The sequence below is a fragment of the Dasypus novemcinctus genome, chromosome 10 (genome assembly GCF_030445035.2).
Source record: "Dasypus novemcinctus isolate mDasNov1 chromosome 10, mDasNov1.1.hap2, whole genome shotgun sequence".
NCBI classification, from domain to species: Eukaryota; Metazoa; Chordata; class Mammalia; order Cingulata; family Dasypodidae; genus Dasypus; species Dasypus novemcinctus.
This window is the reverse complement of record NC_080682.1, coordinates 59,654,694-59,676,833: the sequence shown is the minus strand read 5'-3', so window position 1 is coordinate 59,676,833 and position 22,140 is coordinate 59,654,694. Positions and strand designations below refer to the sequence as shown.

Below are 22,140 nucleotides of genomic sequence, written 5' to 3'. Positions count from 1 at the left end.
GCTTACGTATTTACATTGACAAGTTTGAGGAACCATTTTTGAACAAACAATGCAAAGGTAAATTTAATTCCCAAAAAGACAGAACTTAAATATAGTTCGGAAAACAAATTGATAACGCCATGTGCCTGGCATTTAGATACCCACTTTGAGTATTTCGAAATAGATTTGGCTATCACCGCTAAGAAGGAAAGAAAAAAACCACCTTGATTTTTTCTGAGGAAGGAAGAATGGCTAACATTTACTAAGTCTGCACAACTATCAAGCACTAAGCATTATCTCATTCAATCCTCACAACAATCCTTTGAGGTAGATTCTAGTATTACTATCTCCATGTGACAGGTGTGGTAAACGAGTCTGAAACAGATTAAGTAGCTTGCCCCTCACAGTGGCTGAGGCAGCAGGTGTCGCCAGCCAGTTTCTCCCAGAGGCCACACCCTTCACCCCGGCCCCGGCCCGACTGGCTCGAATAGGGCCAGCCCCCAGTTCCCACCCAGCCCCTATTTTTTCGGCAGTTCAGCCCTGAATAGGCTTCGGGATAAGTTCCCTCATTGCGATAAACAGGGCCCGAGATCTCTGACAGCTGTTCCCACTCTTCATCATCATCTGAAACAATCAGTAAGCATTAGAGAGTACTTTTCCCTTTACAAAGGTGATAATTAGATAACAAGCTGAGATTAAAGTAATTACCGTCAGACAGCTGGCGAGGCAGCACAGTCACGGTGAAATATTGTTGGTACTTCAGCATCTGGTTCTAATAACAGCATAGGCTAAAGGATTTTACATTAATTACAGAACATAATTTAATATAAACATATTTAATTACAATTGATGTGCGATAAACTGTTCAAGAATGACTTAACCCCTTCGCGTGTCAAAGTGGTGGGAACTCGGGGCAGGCGGCGGCCTGTTCCGCGGCCTTTCTCACCATTCTCCGCCAAGCTCTCCACAGCTCCCTGCCCGCCTCCTCCTGGAAAAAACCCGCTCGATGAAGGAACGTCCTGGGCGAGCTGGCTGCTCCTTGATTATCCCACGGGAGTCTGGCAGGCGTGTGGCCTGGCCGTCACTAGGCCGCGTGAAAGGGGGCTGGAGTGCAAGCCAGCTGCGAGCTCTGCTGCCACCACAGGGCCGCTCTCCTCGCTCCTTGGCTAACACTGCCCAGCGCGCGAAAAGGGGCTGCCCCCCTCAGGTGGCCCCAGGTCCTCACACCCTTACAGGATGCCGGCGCTCACTCTGCTTCTGACAGGCAGTGAGCAAGCAGTCCATCCAACAATCCTCGGATCTCTTAGAGAAGTATAAAAATACACCCACTTTCTCTATTTATCATGATTCGGAAGTCCCTGGCCGCAACAGTCAGGGGATTTTCACAATTTGAGAATCGATGTGTCATAACTGGAGACTTCTGTAGGAGACAAGACACCCTCTATTCTGGCAGAAACCCCTCCTTTCAAGCTGTCAACCCCTGTCCCCATCCCCAGAACAGGCAGAAGCAGACCTTGGTTAAAGCACTTGGTAACAAATTGGGACCACACAGACACTCTCCCTCAGATAAAGGACTCAACCATTATCATCTGCCCGTCGTCTTTCCAGAAGCCCCTTCCATGAGAGGGAGACATTCACAAGCCACAAAAGGCAAATACCATTAAGTCTCAACTGCATTTAGGTGGCTTTTAAAAACCAACCCAAAGAAAGTTACAGGCTCACCCTGCCTGAGAAAGTGTGGGTAACCCTGGAGCAAGTTGGAAAATTCACTGTCAGGTTTCTCTATGTGAAAAATGATGTGAGATTACAAACAGCCTCAAACCTCCTGCTGCGGTTTTCAAAGTACAAATTGCACACTCTCCTAAAAGCTAAAATGAGTGCTGAAAAAGATGATTTATTATTCATAAGTAAGCAAGTGAGAGCTACTCCTAGAGAAATTACTGACAGGTGCACACAAAGTAAAATGAGTATGAAGATCCAGGACCACATAGCTCACAGGAGAGAAGCAGGGACTCTCAGAGGTAAAATTATTCAGTAGGCTTTGGAGTATATATATCCTTTCTAAAAGAAAAACGAAATTCAAGTCCCAAACAGCAAATCTGCAATCTGGTACATTTTGTAGATTACGTGCTCCAGGAGGAATGAGGAAGGGGCCAGAAGGGAAATAACCAATAAAAGGTTGTTGTTTTAAAAGTTACTACTATTTCATAAACATTAAAAAATTTGGGGGGAGTGGATGTAACACAAGTGATTGAGCACCTGCTTCCCATGTACAAGGTCCCAGGTTTGATCCCCAGTACCTCCTAAAAAAACCAACCTAACAAATAAACAAATTTTAAAAAAAAGCAACTCTCATTGGGGAACAGATGCAGCTCCATGGTTGAGCACCTGCTTCCCATGTACAAGGTCCTGGGTTCAATTCCTGGCACCTCCCAAAAATAAAAAACAAAAAAACAAAAAAAACTTTTGTGCATCAAAGGACACTAGCAAGCAGTTAAAAAAAAAAAAAGCCCACACAACAGGAAAAATATTTGTAAATCATATATATATTGTAATAGTCTAGTATATAAAGGACTCTTATCATTCAATAATAAAAAGCAAATAATTCAATTTAAAATGGGCAGCCCTGCCCCAATCAAGATGATGGAGTAAGAAGCTTCAGGGCTGTATCACCCCACAGAAACTTTGAACAACCATTAAGAACAGGCAAAACATCTTTCCTAAAGCTCCAGAAAATAGTGAAAGGATTGCAGTAACAGGGCAAGCACCAAATCAAGGGGAAACAAAGGCAACTTAAAGCAGTAGGCCTTCATGGCACCCTGGCTAACCCCTCTCTCATTGCTCACCTGCTTGGTGCAAAGCTGGCCTGCACTCCTGAGGCAGATCCTTGTTCCTGGTTCTGGAGGGAACAGAGGAGCCCTTATGCAAATACTGGGAAAATTGTATGACTGGCCCAATTTCATTGACCCAGAACTTGCCCAGCATGTAGCAGGTAGCTCACCATGCTCTCCTCAAGAATGCTGTGGAAGATCAGTCAAGACATGCTGCCTGGGACAAAGGATTGCTGACTGCATAACACCCAGTGCAATGCCCAGGAATGTAAGGGGACTGTTTCCTAGCAAAGAGGGGACTTTTGGAACTGTGTAACAAGGAATTCCTAGGGCCACATTCACATGCCCAAGACAAGATAGATACACAGAAAGGACCAGGGAGGTCCCTACACTTTGGCATGGAGCTATTCTCTAACTCATTCTATGGATAATTCCTGAAGGAGAATACCTCTACAGGTTAATTTTGTACAGACTGGGAAAGGTATTTTCTTTTTTCCCTTTTCCTCTTCGTCCTCTTTTTTTTTTTTGAGTTTTGTTTTTTTTTCTTAGCTCTTGGCATTCAAGGAAAGTTCTGTCATGCACTGGCTGGATATAAGTTTAAGGACAAGATGTCTCAGAATGTAAATTCCAGTGATAACACACTAAAATACCCAAATGTCCAAGTTTCAACAGAAGATGACAAACCATACAAAGAAACAGGAAGCAATGGCCCAGGAAAAGAATGAGATTAAAGCCTTAGAAATCATCAGTGAGATGGGTCAGGCCTGGGACATTCTAAATAAAGACTTTTTACATAATGGTCCTGAGAAGTGGCTGTGGCTCAAGCAGTTAGACTCCTGTTTACCATACAGGAGGTCCAGGGTTCGGTGCCCAGGGCCTCCTGGTGAAGGCAAGCTGGCCTGCATGGCGAGCTGGCCCACACAGAGTGCTGGCCCATACAGGAGTGCCGCTCCTACACACAAGGGCCACCCCACACAGGAATGCCGGCCAACACAGAGCGCTGGCGCAGCAAGTTGACACAACAAAAAGAGACACAGAGGAGAGACAATAAGAGACATAGCAAAACAGGGAGCTGAGGTGGCTCAAGAGAATGATCGCCCCTCTCCTACTCCAGAAGGTTCCAGGATCAGTTCCCAGAGCCACCTAAAGAGAATACAAGCAGACACAGAAGAACACACAGCAAACGGACACAGAGAGCAGACAATCGAGGGAGGGAGGAGGAATAAATACATAAATAAATCTTTTTTTTTTAATGGTCCTAAATATGCTCAAAGAGCTAAATGAAAACATGGGCAGAGAACTAAAAGAAATCAGGAAAATGATAGATAAATGCAGGAGAGTATCAGCAGAGAGACTGAAATTATGAAAAGGAACCAAAGAGAACTGAAAACCATAGTAACAGAACTTAAAAATTCCCCAGAGGGGCTTAATAGCAGATTGCATTTGGCAGAAGAAAGAATCAGTGGACTTGATAAGACCATCGAAATCATCCAGTCTAAGAAGCAGAAAGAAAAAGGTATGAAAAGAAGTGAACAGAGCCTGAGGAAACTATGGGACACTATCAAGTATACAAATATGGACATTGTGGAGTCATAGAAGGAGCAGAAAGAGAAAAAGGGGCAGAGAGAATATTGTTAAGACATAATGGTTGAGAACTTCTCAAATATAGCAAAAGACATGAAAATATATATCCAAAATGCTTAACAAACTCCAAAAGGATAATCTCACATAGATCCATACCATGACATATTATAATCAAATATTGTCACCCTTTTGGGGTGAGGGAAATGTTCTGAAATTAGATCATGGTGGTGGTTGCACAACACTGTGACTATACTAAAAATATCTGAAATGTATACTTTAAAATGGAGAATATCAGGACATGTAAATTTTATCTCAATTTTTAAAAAAGAGTTACCACTCTGGGTAACTGGAGCTTAATCCCACTGGAAAAGCCAGTGGAAAGTATGTGCCTCAGAGTTTTCTTAGGTGAGGAAGCTGGGCTATTTACATACCAACTCCCCTCAGTCAGTGGTTGAAGGCTGCTTCCAAGGGTAGTAATTCCTCAGCACTTCTGGTCCCACTGGCAAACAAGGTTCTGGTAGCGACAGAAAGTCGTGAGTCAAAGAAATCTTGATGCCAGCAGCTGACAGGTCAGTGTGCCTCAAAAGGACACAGGCAATGAGGTTCAGGCATTGCACTGGAAACCTCTGCTACTCTCTGATAAGAGTCACTTTAAAAATTACATGTAAGAATTTGTGTAAAATGCATCACAGAACTAAACACAGTGGAAGTTCTCAATAAATGTGAGCTATTTTTACAGAAGATTCAATAAGGCTAAATCGATCAAAACTGCACAGGAGCTAGGATTTCTGCGGATATCTCTTAAGATAATCTTTCATAAAGACGATACTATTAACCAAGTTTATACTAGCCAGTCTTGAAAACAGACAGCAATCACACATGTCATCATGGCATTTGAAAGACATTTTTCAACTTTCATCTTTACTCTCCTCTCTCGCTTCTGTGCCCTCTTTGGGGGAAGCAGCTGCTTTTCTTATGAAAAGGTCGTGAGGGTTGATACTGCTGTCTGCTCAAGTTGCCGAGGGTCTGAACATCCTGTGGTTTGTTGTGTAGGTGTTTGTTTGAAATTCAAAGCCCGCACTTTTGCTGACAATTTAGTGCAAAGGACCAAGATATACAAACAACTGAGTCTGCAGGGACAGCACAGCAACATGCTCCTCACTCTCAGGGCGGTGCTCCTGGAATAGTCTGGCTTTCCATTTGCTCAACCAAAAAAGCACACAGGAATCTCTTCCCAGGATGCCCTTCAGGAACTCCCAGCTGAGGGTATGCCCAAGAAATGAAGTGGGAGTCAGGGGGGAAAGAACCCAAGCCTACCTGATCAGGTAGTGGTTGATAATGGTGTCAAAGTAGCTGTAGTACACGGCATTGTTCACATGGCCGTACTGATCGTTGTCCTGCCACCTCGTCTGGATGGGCAAGAAGTACCCATAGGCCTCGTGGTGCCGAAGATAGTTCTCAACCTTCTGATTCTCTGAGGATGTAGCCAAGGAATGGATACTCCTAGGGAGCAGCCTCGAAACCCAAAAGGTCATAGCTGGTGCCTCGTGCCTTGGAAAGTGCCTTCGGGAAAAAACACAGTAGTCAACAGATCTGAGTGTTTTTCAGAAATCTTGATTCTACTTTTACAAAATGACTGCATTAAATATTGGCCACCGATTTCCAAAGGAAATTTGATTGTTTTCTAAGAAATAATATTCCTTATAATCTAGGTCCTTGTCACAAACCTATTTCCTTTTAAAAATGGTCTCCTTACTAAAAAGTCTCTGGGATCCAGTGCCAGAAAGAAATGAAACCTTTGTTTGAATTTGACTAGTGGGCATTTAAAGTATGTTCTTATGGAGCTTTTTTGTTCCACAAAGGATTTTCAGGGAGGGCGCTGTTTCTGATGAACTCTTTAACACTACTAAATGGCATAAAGACAGCGTCAGGACACCAGTATAAAATAAAATACCTGCCACAGAACATTTTCAACTGGTCCTGCCAATTGTAAGTTTTTAAAATGCATATTAATTTTTCTTATAACAAAAGTAATAATGCCCTGGAGAGCCAATGTGGCTTGGTGGTTGAGCACCAGCTTCCCACACGTGAGGTCCTGGGTTCAGTCCCCAGCCTCAGTACCTAAAAAAAAAAAGGAATGACCTACAGAAATATTCTCAAAATATGTATAAACAAAAGAAGGAAAAATCCAACAATCCAATAATAACAGCTATTAACACTTTCATGTACATTACTCCAATCCTATACTTATATATCTGTATATATATTTTTAAATAGCATCATACTATACATGTTGTTTTGTCATCTCTTGCACTTAACAACAGATCATTAATATATTTAAATATTCATCTATATCATTTATAAATGTCAAATTCCATTAATTTCCATTGTACTGGGAAACGGACTTGGCCCAGTGGTTAGGGCGTCCGTCTACCACATGGGAGGTCCGCAGTTCAAACCCTGGGCCTCCTTGACCCGTGTGGAGCTGGCCCATGCGCAGTGCTGATGTGTGCAAGGAGTGCCCTGCCATGCAGGGGTGTCTCCCGCGTAGGGGAGCCCCACGCGGAAGGAGTGCGCCCCGTAAGGAGAGCCGCCCAGGGCGAAAGAAAGTGCAGCCTGCCCAGGAATGGAGCCGCCCACACTTCCCGAGCCGCTGACAACAACAGAAGCGGACAAAGAAAGAAGACACAGCAAATAGACACAGAGAACAGACAGCCAGGGGAAGGGGGGGAATTAAATAAATAAATAAATCCTTTTAAAAAATAAATAAATAAAGCTTTAAAAAAAAAATGTTCCATTGTACTGAAGCACCACAATTTACCAGATCCCCTATTGCTGCATACGGGAGTTTGATTCTAATTTTGTTTATTGGGCTGGAAATCTTTGCAAATAAATCTTCACTGGCATCCATGATTATTTTCTTAAGATAAATCCCTAGAGGCAGATTTGCTGGGTCAAGGGGTAAGTGAATTGTTAAGGTTTTTAATAGAAATTAATGCCCTCCAGAAAGGTAGAACCAATTTGTACCCTCACCAGCAGTGTATGAGCAGACCAATTTCCCAATCAATTTTTAAAGGCTTTGCCAATTTGACTGTACTCACTCATTTCCATACAAATGTAATGAAATGTGCTAAGTGGAAAGATGACTGCTACTATTGGTTATGATGGAAAAACTAGAATCAGAATAATTGCTCCATTTCAGAGTGACTATAAATGCTAGATTAAAGACTTATAAAAGACGAGCTGTTTGAAGGTATCAGAAAATAGGGCAGCAGGGATTTATGAGCTGCAACCCTGAGGCAAGCCTTGCATTTGCCACTGCTTTTCTCATCAGGGTAGCTGCCAATTCACCAAGTGGTAAATAGAGCCTGGAGAGAGAATAGCAACCTAGAGCTTGTGGTCGGTTTGCTGTGCTAGAAGGACAGACAAAATCTGAATGGCCAACATCCAGGAGAAGAACGAACTGCAAAGAAGTGAGCCTGCATCAGCGCTCTGTGTGTGCGGCGCCATTCCTGGGCAGGCTGCGCTTTTTACATGTGGAGCGGCTCTCCTTACGGGGCGCACTCCTTGCGCGTGGGGCTCCCCTACGCGGGGGACACCCCTGCGTGGCGCGGCACTCCTTGCGCGCATCAGCGCTGCGCGTGGGCCAGCTCCACACGGGTCAAGGAGGCCCGGGGTTTGAACCGCGGACCTCCCATGTGGTAGACGGATGCCCTAACCACAGATTCTGGGTGCGGCTGACAAGAATACAAGCGGACACAGAAGAATAGACAGCGAATGGACACAGACAGCAGACGCTGGGGGTGGGGAGGGGGCGGGAAGGGGAGAGAAATGAAAAATAAATCTAAAAAAAGAAGTGAGCCTGATGATGCAACTGTTCCTCAGTCATTTTCTGACTCCTAAGCTGCACACACAAGGTTGAAGAGAAACCAGCGGAAAGCAGCTGCTGTGAGAATAAAAATTAAGGAGAAAATAGGAGGATCAGTGCTGGGTACACAAAAATTAGCTTGAAAGCTGCTGAGGAAGAGGGCAAAAATCCCAGACTTCCCAGCTGCAATCCCAAAGGTTCTACTCCCTTACGGTGAGGACAAACCTTAAATTGACCAGCCTGGGTCAAAGTTATATACACATACATATACTATCTGCCAGCAGGAAGAAAAACTAAATCACCTCTGGAGGAAAATAACATCATGCACAGCCTCTACCAAGTTTTAGTATAACATCTGGCATTCAGTTAAAAACTACCAGGCCTTCCAGGAAACTGGAACAAGTGACCAATAGCCAAAAGAATGAATAAAATGCACACACGAAAAAGATTCTCGCAAATATTGGAGTTGTCAGACTTTAAAATAACTATTCTTAACATCACGTAAATCACAGGTAAAGGGCTACCATCTATCCCCAATACATAAAGAACACTCGCAAAGTAAAGGGGGAAAGATAAAAAATCCAATAGACAACTAAGCAAAAGTCCTAGAAAATTCACAAAGATTAAAAAATGACCCTTAAACATTTGAAAAGATGGACAACTTCACTCTTAATAAGAGAAATGCAAATTACAACTATGCTAAAATACCATTTCTTACCTATAAAGATGGGCAAAATTACAAAGCTTGACAGCACATTCTCTTGGCAAGGCCTTGGGGAAACAGATATTCATATATTGCCAGTGGGAATGGAGGGGAATTTGACAATTCCTGGCCAAAATCGCAAGTTTTTACCCTGAAGAGATACCTTCAACAATACACACACACACACACATATGCTACATCACTGTTTATAATTGCAAAATATTGTGGGGGGAGGGTGGAGGTTCTAAATTCCTATCTAGGGGACTGAATAAATTATGGAGCATTCATAAAATGGAGTACTATGAAGCTGTAAATAAAGCTGGAGATACATTTGATATGGAGTGATTTCCAGGATATATTTATTGCTCTCTGAAAAAAAAGCAATGTGCAAAAGAGCTTTTGGGTATAAAAGAAGGGAAAATAAGATGATATTCTTGTATTTACTTCTAATTACAGAAAGAAACTCAGGAAGGTTGAGCCAGAAACTAATAAAGTTGGGCTAGAATATGGTGGCTGGGTTGGGCAAAGGGGAATTACACTGCTCTGAATATACTTTTTTGTATAATTTTGAGTTTTGGAACAATGTTGGAGTTTCACATATTCATACAAAATGATGATGATGATGACTACGATGATGATGATGATGATGAAATTAAATTAACAATGGTAGAGGGAAAAAAAAACACCTTAAAATGAAATACAAAAAAATGAACCTAACTCATTTCTAATGCATAACATAGTCACACTGAATGAAAAGAAAAAAACTTGTTTGAATATACTGGTTTAAGTATACACAGTCTAAAGACAAAAAGAACTTTAAAAAGTATGTCCAACTCTGGTTTGCAGGTTTGTTTTTCATAGTAATAGGGTTAGAAATTCTGAAACTGCTTTCTGTGACTCTAAGCCTGAAGTTAAGAGTAAATGTACTGGGAAGCGGACTTGGCTCAATGGATAGAGAGTCCGCCTACCACATGGTAGGTCCACAGTTCAAACCCCGGGCCTCCTTGACCCGTGTGGAACTGGCCCACGCGCAGTGCTGATGCGCGCAAGGAGTGCCCTGTCACGCAGGGGTGACCCCCGCGTAGGGGAGCCCCACGCTCAAGGAGTGCTGCCCAGCGCAAAAGAAAAGTCCAGCCTGTTCAGGAATGGCAGCTGCACACACGGAGAGCTGAAGCAGCAAGAGACGCAGATTTCCGTGCTGCTGACAAGAATAGAAGCGGACACAAAAGAACACACAGCAAATAGAGAGAGCAGACAACTGGGGGGGGGGGGGAGAGAAATAAATACAAAATAAATAAATCTTTAAGAAAAAAAAAGAGTAAATGCACTGAGGATAATGTGAATCAGGTTTCTCACTTTGGAGAAGGAGTTGCAAATATGGAAGAAGAAAAGACTAAAATGAACCCTGTGGTGTTGGGTTGGATTTGGAGGTAGCAGTATGAACTCATAGATTAGAGATAGATAAAGAAATTCTCTGGCCTTGTTAAGTCTATACACAAAGGTATTCTAATAGCAAAATGAGCACACAATTTCCAGTTATTAGTTTCTAAATTCTATTCTCCACAAAAAGGAACCAGGGTTCCTTGAAGAAATGACTGATTCCTGATTCTAAGACTTGGGCAGAGGAAGTACACAATGATCCTGGAAATTTGTGTTATGCCAGAAGGTAAGGAAATGCTCAAAGAAAGATGGGGCATGTCAAAGGCTCACAGGAGCCCACCTGAGTGGGCTACCAAAGCCAAATCTGGAATGTTTTTAGCACCAAATTAAAAATGAGAGCAACAGATTATGCCCTTTGAATTAAACAAGAATTCCTCAGTCAACACTAATAAATGGGGTAAAGGAAAAGTTACTCCTTACATAATCATGCCAAGTAATAACTGCAGAAAGGATAGCAGATTTAGAAAATCATCGTTTTGCTAATAGCATAGTAATTGACTCAGTCAAGAATCATCAATGAATGCTAAAATATAGTAGGTGAAAATTTGGTGAGAAACAGAATACATTGTCCTAAAGTATCTACCCACAAATTATTTTTTAGTTACAAATGAATAATATTAACTTCATGCACAGAGGCAGACGCCTCCTTATCCAAGTTATCAAGGATAATACCACCAATAACGGGTCAAATGACATCATGTGCCTCCTGATTTAATGGAGTGAGAAGGACACAGCATCACTTCTGCTTTATTTCTGCCCAAGTATATTATATGAATCTCATCATGATGAAATATCAACAAAACTGAAGAACATTTCACAAAATAATTGTTCTGTATTTTAAAAATATCAAGGTCATGAAAGACATAAAAGAGCTGGAGAACTCTTTCAATTAAAGGAAACTAAACAGACATGACAACTAAATGCAATGCATGATCCTGGATTGGATCCTAGACTGGGAAAACTTAAAAAAAGCTAAAAAGGATATTATTGGAACAATTGATAAATTTTGAATTTAGACTATAGATCAATGTATCTTAAATTTCTAATTTTGATAGTTGTAATGTAGCTATGTAAGAGAAAGCCCTTGTTTTTAGTAAATATGAACTAAAGAATTTAGGAAGAGAGACACTGACATCTGCAACATCCTATCTAATGGTTCAGAAAACAATAATGAGTGTGTGTTTATGGACGCATGTGCATGAGGAATGATAAAGTAAATGTGAAAAAGGTAAACAATTGGTGAATCTATGTAGAAGATACACAGTAATTCTTTATACAGTTCTTACAAGTTTTCTGTAAATTTAAAATAAAAAAAATAGAAGATACCACAAAAAGCTATCATTAATATGTTTGAGAAAACATTAAAATTTTGATAATTTCACCAGATCATTGGAATCTATGAAATACAAAAACTGATATTACGGAATTCAATAAATATTTTAAACAGCAGATTAGTCACAGTAGAAGAAAGGTCAGTGAAAATATTCAGATTCAAGTACAGGGAGATAAAAAGATTTAAAATACAGAACTGAGCACAAGAGACATGTAAGATACCAATTTTAAAATTCTAAGATAATTGGTGTAATTGAAGTTCTAGTCAGAGAGCAGAGAGGTAATGGATAGGAATCAACATGTGAAGAGATACTGGTAGACAATTTCCCAAAACTGAAAACATGAAGGCACAGATTTGAGATTCATTATAAACCCCAAACAGGATAAACTGAAGAAAACTGTACATAGTAAAACTGCTGAGAACCAAAGACAGAAAATTTTGAAAGAACCAAAATGAAAATAAAAAACAATTTACTTTCAAACAGCTGACTTTTCATTGGAAACAATGGAAGGTAGAACACAAAAGAATGGAATATTTGAAGGGCTTAAAATAAGTACAAACCTAGAATTCTACACTCAGTGAGTAATAGACAAGTACCTAAAAATTAAGAGCAGGGAAGTGAACTTGGCCCAGTGGTTAGGGCGTCCGTCTACCACATGGGAGGTCCGCGGTTCAAACCCCGGGCCTCCTTGACCTGCGTGGAGCTGGCTCATGCGTAGTGCTGATGTGCGCAAGGAGTGTCGTGCTACGCAGGGGTGTCCCCACGTAGGGGAGGCCCACATGCAAGGAGTGCACCCCATAAGGAGAGCAGCCCAGCGTGAAAGAAAGTTCAGCCTGCCCAGGAATAGGGCCACATAACCGGAGAGCTGACACAACAAGATGACGCAACAAAAAGAAACACAGATTCCTGTGCTGCTGTGACAACAACAGAAGCAGACAAAGAACACACAGCAAATAGACACAGAGAACAGACAAATGGGATGGGGATGAAGGAGAGAGAAATAAATAAAATAAATATTTTTAAAAATTTAAAAAATAAAGAGCAGTTTTAACACACCCCTCTCAATAGCTAAAATAACAAACAGAAAATAAGTCAGATTATAAGAAACCTGAACATGATTAACACACTTAACAGTACACCCAACAATTGTAAGATACACATTATTTTCAAGGGCATATGGAACATTTACCAAACTAAAACAGGTACTGGAGCATAAAGCTGGACTCAACAATTTCAAGGAATGAAAATGATTTAGAGTATATTCTCTGTCCACAGTGGAATTAATCTAAAAATGAGTAACAAAAAGAAAAAGAAAAAACTCCAAAATGCTGAAAACCTCAAACCAGCTATATAAATAATCTATGAATTGTATAAGAAATCACAACAGAAATAAAACATTTTCAACAGAATGATAAGAATGAAAACATGACATAAAAATTTGCAGAATACAGCAACTAAAAGCTCATAGAAAATGTACAGCCTAAATGCAAATCTAAAACTGAAAATCAAATATCTAAGGATCCATCTGAGGAAGCCTGAAAAACAACTAGGAAATTAAACTCAAAGAAAGGAAAAGAGAGAAAGAAGGATAAAAATCAATTAAATAGAAAACAAATATATAATAGAGGTCAGCAAATGTTTTCTTTAGAGAGCCAAATGGTAAATATTTTAGACTTCATGGGCCATAAAGTCTGCCTCAACTACTTAACTCTGCCACTGTAGTACAAATGAGGCATAGAAAAAGTGACTAGTAATAGAAGAAATTGTAGCATTGATATGGAGAAAGTGGTCACAGTAGTTTCTAAGGGCAGGGAGAGGGGAGAAGAGATGTGATGTGGGGGCATTTTTGGGACTTGGAGTTGTCCTAAACGATATTGCAGGGACAGATGCTGGACATTATATATCCTGCCATAACTCACTGAATGGACTGGCGAAGAGTGTAAACTACAATGTAAACTATAATCCATGCAGTGCAGCAGTGCTCCAAAATGTATTCACCAAATGCAATGATGAAAGAGGTTGTTGATGTTAGATGAGTGGGGTGAGGGGGGTGGGGGTATATGGGAACCTCTTATATTTTTTGAATGTAACATTTTTTTGTGATCGATGTATCTTCAAAAAAATACAATTAAAAAATTGATGGGAGGTGGGGTAGGGAGTAGGGTATATGGGAACCTCTTACGTTTTTTAAAGCAATGTTTTGTGTGATCTATTAACTTGTAAAAAAAGATAATTAAAAAAACAAAATTTAATTTTAAAAAAAGATACAATAATGAAAGAAGTTGTTAATGTGGGGAAAGTGGGAGGTGTGGGGAGTAGGACATATGGGAATCCCTTACATTTTAAAAAATCTTTTAAAAATAAAGAAAAAAATATTTAAAAAATATACACAGATGAACAACAGATTAGTTAAATGGCATAAATAAAGTCTTCTTATTAATGAAGAAAATGAAGAAGGGTGTTAAGAATGTGGTGATAATCTAAGCCCCCTCTCAATTAAAAGGAGAGTGAGCATCACCATCCCAAAATCCTCAACACTGGGGAATGAACAATGGACTAAAGTAGACTTATTGTTATTCTACTACAGACTTATTATTCTAGCAATGGAAGAATTCTTATCATTGACATGAAGACAGTGGCCACCAGAGGTTCTAGAAGACGGGAGAGGGAAGAAGTGTAATATCGGGCATTTTCGGGATATTGGATTTGTCCTGCATGACACTGCAGTTATGGATACAGGCCATTGTACATTTCATCATAACTTACAAAATTGTGGGGAACAAAGTGTAAATATAATGTAATCTGTTGTCCATGGTTAGTAGCAATGCTTCAATATGGTTTTATGAATTGTGACAAATGTACCACACTAATGAAGAATGTTGTTAATGTGGGAAAGTGTGGGAGGGGGAGGGAATGAGATATATGGGAATCCCTTATATTTTTTATGTGACATTTATGTAATCTAAAGCCTCTTTAAAAAATAAAAAATTTTTAAAATAAAAAAAAAGTATATATGAATGGCTGTGGCCATGTTCCAATAAAACCATATCACAAAAGCAGGTGGCAGCCCAGATTTGACTCATGGGCTATATTTTGCCAATCCTTGTAATAGAGGAAACTATAAAGCCCAAAGTTGATTCTTTGAAAAAAAAACTAAAATTGACAAAACCCTGGAAAAAATTATCAATATTAAAAAAATAAGAGACATCACTATAGATGTTGAAAGTATTAAGAGGATAAGAGTATATTAGGAACAATCTAGATCAATAAATTTGATGAGATGGAAAAATTCATTTTAAAAATTCCAACGTGCCAAAACTGACACAAAGTCCAAATAGTCTTATGTCCAGTAAATATATAAATTTATAATTAAAAGTCTACCCATAAAGGAAACTTCAGGCACAAATGGTTTCACCAGTAAACTCTTTAAACATTTCAAGGGGAACTAACACCAATCTTACATATTACTCCAAAAATGAAATGACTTCTGAATTCATTTTACGAGGCCTGCAGGACCTGGAAACAGAAACTTACTGAAAAGAAAAATTATTGTAAGAAAGAAAAGGTATAGGCCAATGTCTCTCATGAACAGAGAATTCAAAGCTTTGGCAAAATCAAATAAAAATATTAGCAAATCAAATCCAATGACATATAAAAGAGTAGATCTCAACCAAGTTAATGTATAACAGTAATGCAAGGCTGGCTTAACATCAAAATAAATCAATGTAATTCAACCCATTAACTTAGAAAAAAATTTATAGTCATGAAACAGATGCAGAAAAAAAAGCATTTGATAAAATTCAATATCCATCAAGATTTTAAAATCTTAACAAACTAGGAATAGAAAATAACTCCCTTAATAAGGGATATTTTTCATCTAAAACAAACATCTTATTAATGGTAAAATAGTGAAAGCTTTTCCCAATATTGGGAATGTGACAAGGATGTTTGCGATCATTACTTTATTAAATATTGTACTGGCAGTTGAAGAAAAAGAAACTTCAATTATAAGGATTTAAAAGAAAGAAAAAGTTAACATTGTCCAATGATGACCTGATTGTATACATAGAATATTCACAAGAATCTACAAATAAGCTATTAAGAATTATTGATTGAATATAGCAAATTTAATTAATAATTCTTAATAGCCTAAAAATTTGTACCACTATATACAAAGACACCTTACAAAAATAAGTGTATTTCTATTTACTAACATTACACACTCGGAAGATGAAAATTTAGATGGTATCATTTATATTAGCATCAAGAAATGGAGGGATATACTATATATAATAATATCTATACATTAATATATAATAATACTAAGTATTACATATAACAAAGTATTACGAAGTATTACAAAGTATACGAGGTATACTTTACAAAGTATTACTAAGATGTCAATTCTCCCTAAATTGATTTATAGGTTCAATGCAATCTAAATCAAAATCCCAGCTGGTTTTTCTATGTAAAATAAAAAACTGATTCTATATATTACATAGAAAGAAAAAAGACCTGGAATAGCCAAAATAAACATGAAGAAGAACAAAGCTGATGATTTATATTACCATGCATCAATATTTATTATATAGTGTAGTGTAATTAAAATAGTGGTAATGGGACAGGATAGACAAATGGATCACTGGAACAGAAAAGAGAGTTTAGGAAACAGATCTCCTCATATAAAATAACCTTATTGGGGGAGATGATGTGGCCCACATGGTTGAGCGCCTGCTTCCCACATGCGAGGTGCCTGGTTCCGTTCCTGGAGGTCCCAGGTTTGGTTCCTGGTGCCTCCTAAACAACAAGCAAAACTAACAAAAAACCCAACTTAGGGAAGCCAGCATTGCTCAGTGGTTGAGCACTGGCTTCCGACATACAGGGTCCTGGGTTCAATCTCCAACCCCTAGTACCTCAAAAAAAAGACCCACCTTATTTATAACAAAGGTGCCAGTGGAACGGAGTAGGGAAAGGATGGCATTTTCAATGATTGATATGATCTCACTTCAAACCATGAACAAAACTCAATTCCACATGAATTATAGACCTAAATGTGAAAGGTGAAAAATCACAAAGTTTCTAGAAAGTAGCATAGATTATATTCTTAACATTAGGGTGAGAAAAATAATCTCAATATAGGACACAAAAATCACCCTAAAAGAAGAGAATTGATAGATTCAACTTCTTTAAAATTAATAACATATTCATCCACAGGTATCCAAGTATGCAATATATGCATATATAGATATATATACACAATAATAAACTCACATCTAGAATATACGGAGAACGCCTACAAATCAATGAGAGAAAAACAGACAACACTTTTTAAAAGATAAGCAAAAAACTTGAATAGGCACTTAATGAAAGAACATATCCAAATGGCCAATAAGCATAATAAAAGAACACTCATCAGGGAAATGCAAATTAACCCATCAAAATGGCTAAACTTTTATCGAATGTTGATGAGGATGTGAAGCAATTAAAACGTTAATACTCTGCTGGCAGGAGTACAAATTGTGCATACAATTTAGAAACCTATTTGTTGGTATCTACTAAAACTGAATAAATGTATATCCTATGACCAAGCAATTCTACTCCTTGGTATATACTAAACAGTTATATATACACAGACACCAAAAGACACATAAAAATATTCATAGCAGCAATGTTCCTAACAATGCCAAGCTGGAAACACAAATAGTCATCATTAGTAGAATGGATAAATAAATAGCAGTATATTCACATAATGGAATACTATACAGAAATGAAAAAATAATGACTTTGTGCTACATACAAAGCTCATAGATGTAACATTGAGGGCAAACAGCCAAACACAAAGAGTACCTGCTGTATAGCTCCATTTGTGTGACTCTCCAGTGGTAAAAATCAGAATGGTGGTTGCCTTTGGGTGGGCCAAGAAGACCGGCAAGGGGCACAGAGAAGGCGTCCGTGTTCTTAGTCACACAGCACACCTTGGTCTGGGTGGTGTTTGCATCGGCAGGTGTTCTTTGTAAAAATTCGCCAAGCTTTTCACATCTGAGTTAATTTCAGTAAAAATCTCTAGTGTCCAGAACAGTTTATTTTTCATTTCTTAAAAATTCAGGTAATTTATCTCTTTTCCACTCACCCTTATGCAAACCCTGGAAACTTCAAGACGTCAAGACTGCTCTTTATCCGTATAAAAGCCTTGTTATATTAATTGCTTTATGGATATGCACCTATCTCTACACAGCCCCAAGGAGGCCCTGGGATAAAGACGGATTTTAGCTCTCACAGAGTGAAAGAGCAAGGAATGGCTCAGAGTCCTTGATGACCTGGCAATAACCTGACATCCAAGGGATATTCAAAATGAAAACTTTCTTAATCTACAACTCCATCATAAACTTTCCTAAGGCGTTAGTCTCTATCATCTGTCCCTTTTTATAACTGGTAATTACAGGGAAAATTCATCCACTAGGACACTGTACAAAAATCTCAAAGCAAACGAAGGCTCTACTTGATATGGAGAACCTGGGGGCATTTTGATTGACCATTAAGAGAAAGGAAGGGAGGTCATTTTTTAAGAACAATTTTTAAAACTATTGTTAAGTGCCAAGGCAAACTGGCATAACACCTGCTTCATGAATATTCAGATTCAGAAATAATATTTTCATTCCAAATTGCTTGGGAATGTATGTTGACTCCACAAAGAGACTTGCCTTTGGTACTTTCATGAAGTCTCTGGGTGTGGGGGGAGGGACAGAGAAGGTGGATCCTGCAGTGCAAAAAAACTCTCAGGAAGCTGTGAAGGTATTCGCTATTTCACTCAATTCATTCCAAGCGAAACATAATAGTACATTATAAATCTGTTTTGATTTTACTTAATCTAATGAAAAAAAATGTTCATCTTTTTGATAAGTGCTCATTAGCCATTTTTTTCTGACATAAACAGACAAGGAAGATGTTCTTGTGCTGCATTTAAAACGCAACTCCGCTAATTACAGTGCAATGGCTCAAAGAACAAAATCAACGTGCCAAAGTTTCTCACTTGAATTGTCTTTATAGTTGAATTTTAACATCTAACAAAAAAAAAAATTAAAAAGGACTCAGCAGTGTGTTTTACACTTAGGTAGAATACTGTTTACATAAACAAAGGCCAAAGTCTAATACATGATAAAAACTTTCAAAATTTTTATGTCAGTTGCTCTTTAAGAGCAGTAGCTGAACTACCAACAAAGGGGTGTGGGGAGAGGGGTTATTCTCTTTTTTGGAAGTGGTGGTAGATTTGCATTAAAAATTCACCTGAGTGATACCAGTCCCTTGTGAGACCCAGAGCCAATACACAGATATTATCTGCAGGGCTGGAGCCAAGCTAGGACCACGAAAGAGCGTGTAGCTGCGTGATCCACGTAAGAATTCAACTTTAGTCCAGCCCAGGCATATACCCAGAACTTTTAGGAATATCAGATAGTTTGGGCTTTTGGGAATCATAGAATATTTTTTTGTTTGTTTTTTGGGGTTTATTTTCCTTTGGAAAAAAAAAGCAAACAAGTTTTATTCAAAGATAAAATGTAAGAAATATCCCTGAAATGAACGAAAAACTGAATCTGCAGAACAAACTAGAAAATTCAATATGGAATATTCAACTCACGGACAAGCTAACGAGCTTCAAAAATATTTTTTTCAGCATCTAGGCATCGTAGGTAAACCACTACCACGGGAGGAAAGTTAGGCTGGCTTCAGACTCCTCCCTGGCACTACTCAGCGCTAGAACGGGCAGAGAGCAGGGTCGCCAGCCTCCCGGGTGGCCGTCAGTCACTCCTCCCTCCTCTCATCCACACGCTAGGAGAGTCCCCACCCAGATTACACTGGGTGGGTCTGTGTGACACACAGGACACAGCAGAAGTGACAGTATATTCTAGTTGTGCTCTCATTCGCTCTTGGATCCCTTGCTCTGAGGGAGGCCGGCTGCCCTGCAGAGGGCGACATGATGAGGAACCCAAGCCTCCTGCCAAGAGCCCCGGCACAGCAGCCTCCTCTGACGGACGTGAGTGAGTCATCGTGCAAGCGGCTCCTCTCGCCCAGTGAAGCCTTGGGGTGACTACAGCTGGTGCAGCCTTGAGGTGACTACAGCCGTAGCCCACAGCTTCACGGCAATCTCCTGAGAGGGGATCACAGAATATTAATCAGCTGAAACATGAGCTTGAATGAGTCTGAAGATTTAATGCTGTTTCCCAAAATGCTTGATTTACACTCCAGGAAGAATTTTACCTATAGTAATCTGACTTTTTTGTGTATCTTAAATCTGGCTGTACCCAAATAATCATTTCACTGATTTTTTAAAAATTAGTTAGTTATAAAATATATGTACCTGAAACTAGGGATATTAAAAATGATTTTCTATCTACAACACAAAAATTATGCACATCCTACTCAAACTGCCAGCCCAAACATCACAAAGAGGAATAAGTAAAACTAATTACTCACGTATATTACTTCCTCCTACCTCTCTAAGAGGTTAGTATTTAAAGAAGTACATGTAGGCTTATTTAAGGTTCGTTTGAATAAACTTCAAAGTAACAAAAGACCAGTATACTACTGAGCACATTGGATGGAAGGTTGTCTAAGTCACCTTTATAAATAATTCTGCTGGCAGCTAATAATCACTAGACACTGGCTATTTACCTGTCACACAGGAATTCAGATTTCTCTATTCTCTGATACTTGCTATTTAAGAAAGTGGCTAGCCTTCATTTACAAAGCTCTAAGTCCAATATCACTGCACCCCGACACAAGGTATAGCTTGAAGGTTAAGAAATCAGGTTGGAGAAGACAAGGTTAAGTCCCAACTCCACCACTGCATCTCCAAGGGAACCAGGACACGCTCTCCACTTCTCTAAGCCTCCCCAGCTTCCTCTGGGAATAAGCAATGGGAAACAGCACCTACATTACTGCCGTTGTGAACATTCAACGCCATAACAGGTGAAAAGCCATGACACACTGCCAGGGTCCAAAATGTTAGCTGACAATACTGAGACCCCAGCAGGACACGGGACTAGAGAACCTTTCCAGGAAAGAGGAGAAGCCCTTCTTCCTATTCATCCCATGTGTCATTTTCAGCTTTCCAGGGCTCTCGTGAGCCAAAAGGCAGAACTTTTCCCTGTGTGGCACTACTGGTCAGTTGGGGCATTAAACCCACAACTGTGTCCTTATTTTCATCCCACACTAACCATCTCTCTTGATTAGATGTCACTCCAAAGTGTCACTATGTATGAGGAATGCAGTACATGGAACATTCAGTCATTATGTGTCATGAGAAAATTGCATCTTTTCCATAATCCTACTGCTGGGTTTATATTTCTACAAACACTACTTAGCACAAATAAAATGTTTACTGACTTACTAATTAAGAGAATGTTTGTTTAACACTGGTTTGCACTAGAGCAAATGTTTCCCAATCCTATATACATTCTTATTATCAAAGCTGACCTGAACACTTCATTCCTCTTTCATTAATGTAGGAAATTAATAGTCACCCATACCCCTTACTGACTGCTTACTAAGTTCCAAGTAAGTTTCACATACTATCTCATTTAATCTTCAAACAACCCTAGGTGACAGGCATCCTTACAAGAGGAAAGTGAGACTTAGAGAGGTTGGGCAACTTTTTTGAGGCTATGTGGCTAGTATGCAATGGAGTCAGGATAAAAATTCAAGTTGATCTGACTCCAAAACTCATGCTCTTAATTATAATATTGTAACACCAGAAAGGAGGCACAGAGATTGCCAGCAAATGTATCCAGTGGGCATTCACATTAGCAAAAATTAGTTCCAAAGAGGACAGAAATGGAGATCAATTATTATTCTTCATAAATTAGACACTTTTCACTTTGGGGGTCATCTAGACACTGCTTAGCAAAATCATTATTTCATTTATTTCTGCATCCATTTCTTGAACTACTATGTGACGGGCACTGTGCCAAGTGATAAAGATGAAAACAGCATGTTTCCTAACCTAGATGCTCAGTTACTTCTCTCAGGCCTCTTCCAAAGCCCAGGACATCAACTGGGAGTCATTTCCTTAACTGGCCCACTTGGAAAAACACAGTGAACTTGAGACAAGAGGAGGTAAGATTTTCCATATGTTATACAAATTTTAATTTATCCAAGCTCTCTCTAGCCAGATGTTCGGAGCACTTTTGCTGTCTGCAGTGCCCCAAAGATAAACGCAGTATATGAAAGACCTGGTAAGCTCCTTAATTTTCCATTGTGCCCCACAACATACCCTAAGCTCCAAACATACTGAACCTCGTATTTCCTCCAACATACTGGGCTCATGCTCACCTCCAAACATTTGCAAATGCTGTTTCTTCTGTATAGTATGTCTAGTCCCCTCAAAATCTCAACTCACTCTGGAAG

General features: G+C 39.4%; 1 protein-coding gene across 4 annotated transcripts in view; it reads right to left on the bottom strand.

Annotated features, from left to right (window-relative positions):
- Positions 1–22,140, bottom strand: part of LOC101435624 (uncharacterized) — a 215,078-nt gene that overhangs the window by 112,253 nt on the left and 80,685 nt on the right. For 3 of the 4 annotated variants that reach the window (XM_004446875.4, XM_004446876.5, XM_071218126.1), the window contains one exon: positions 5,712–5,957. In XM_004446875.4, the coding sequence (XP_004446932.1) occupies positions 5,712–5,929 (218 nt within the window). In that variant the 5' untranslated portion in view covers positions 5,930–5,957. Of the gene's footprint in view, positions 1–5,711; positions 5,958–16,670; positions 17,904–22,140 lie in introns of those variants that run through there. The other variant, XM_023586617.2, reaches the window with a different exon arrangement.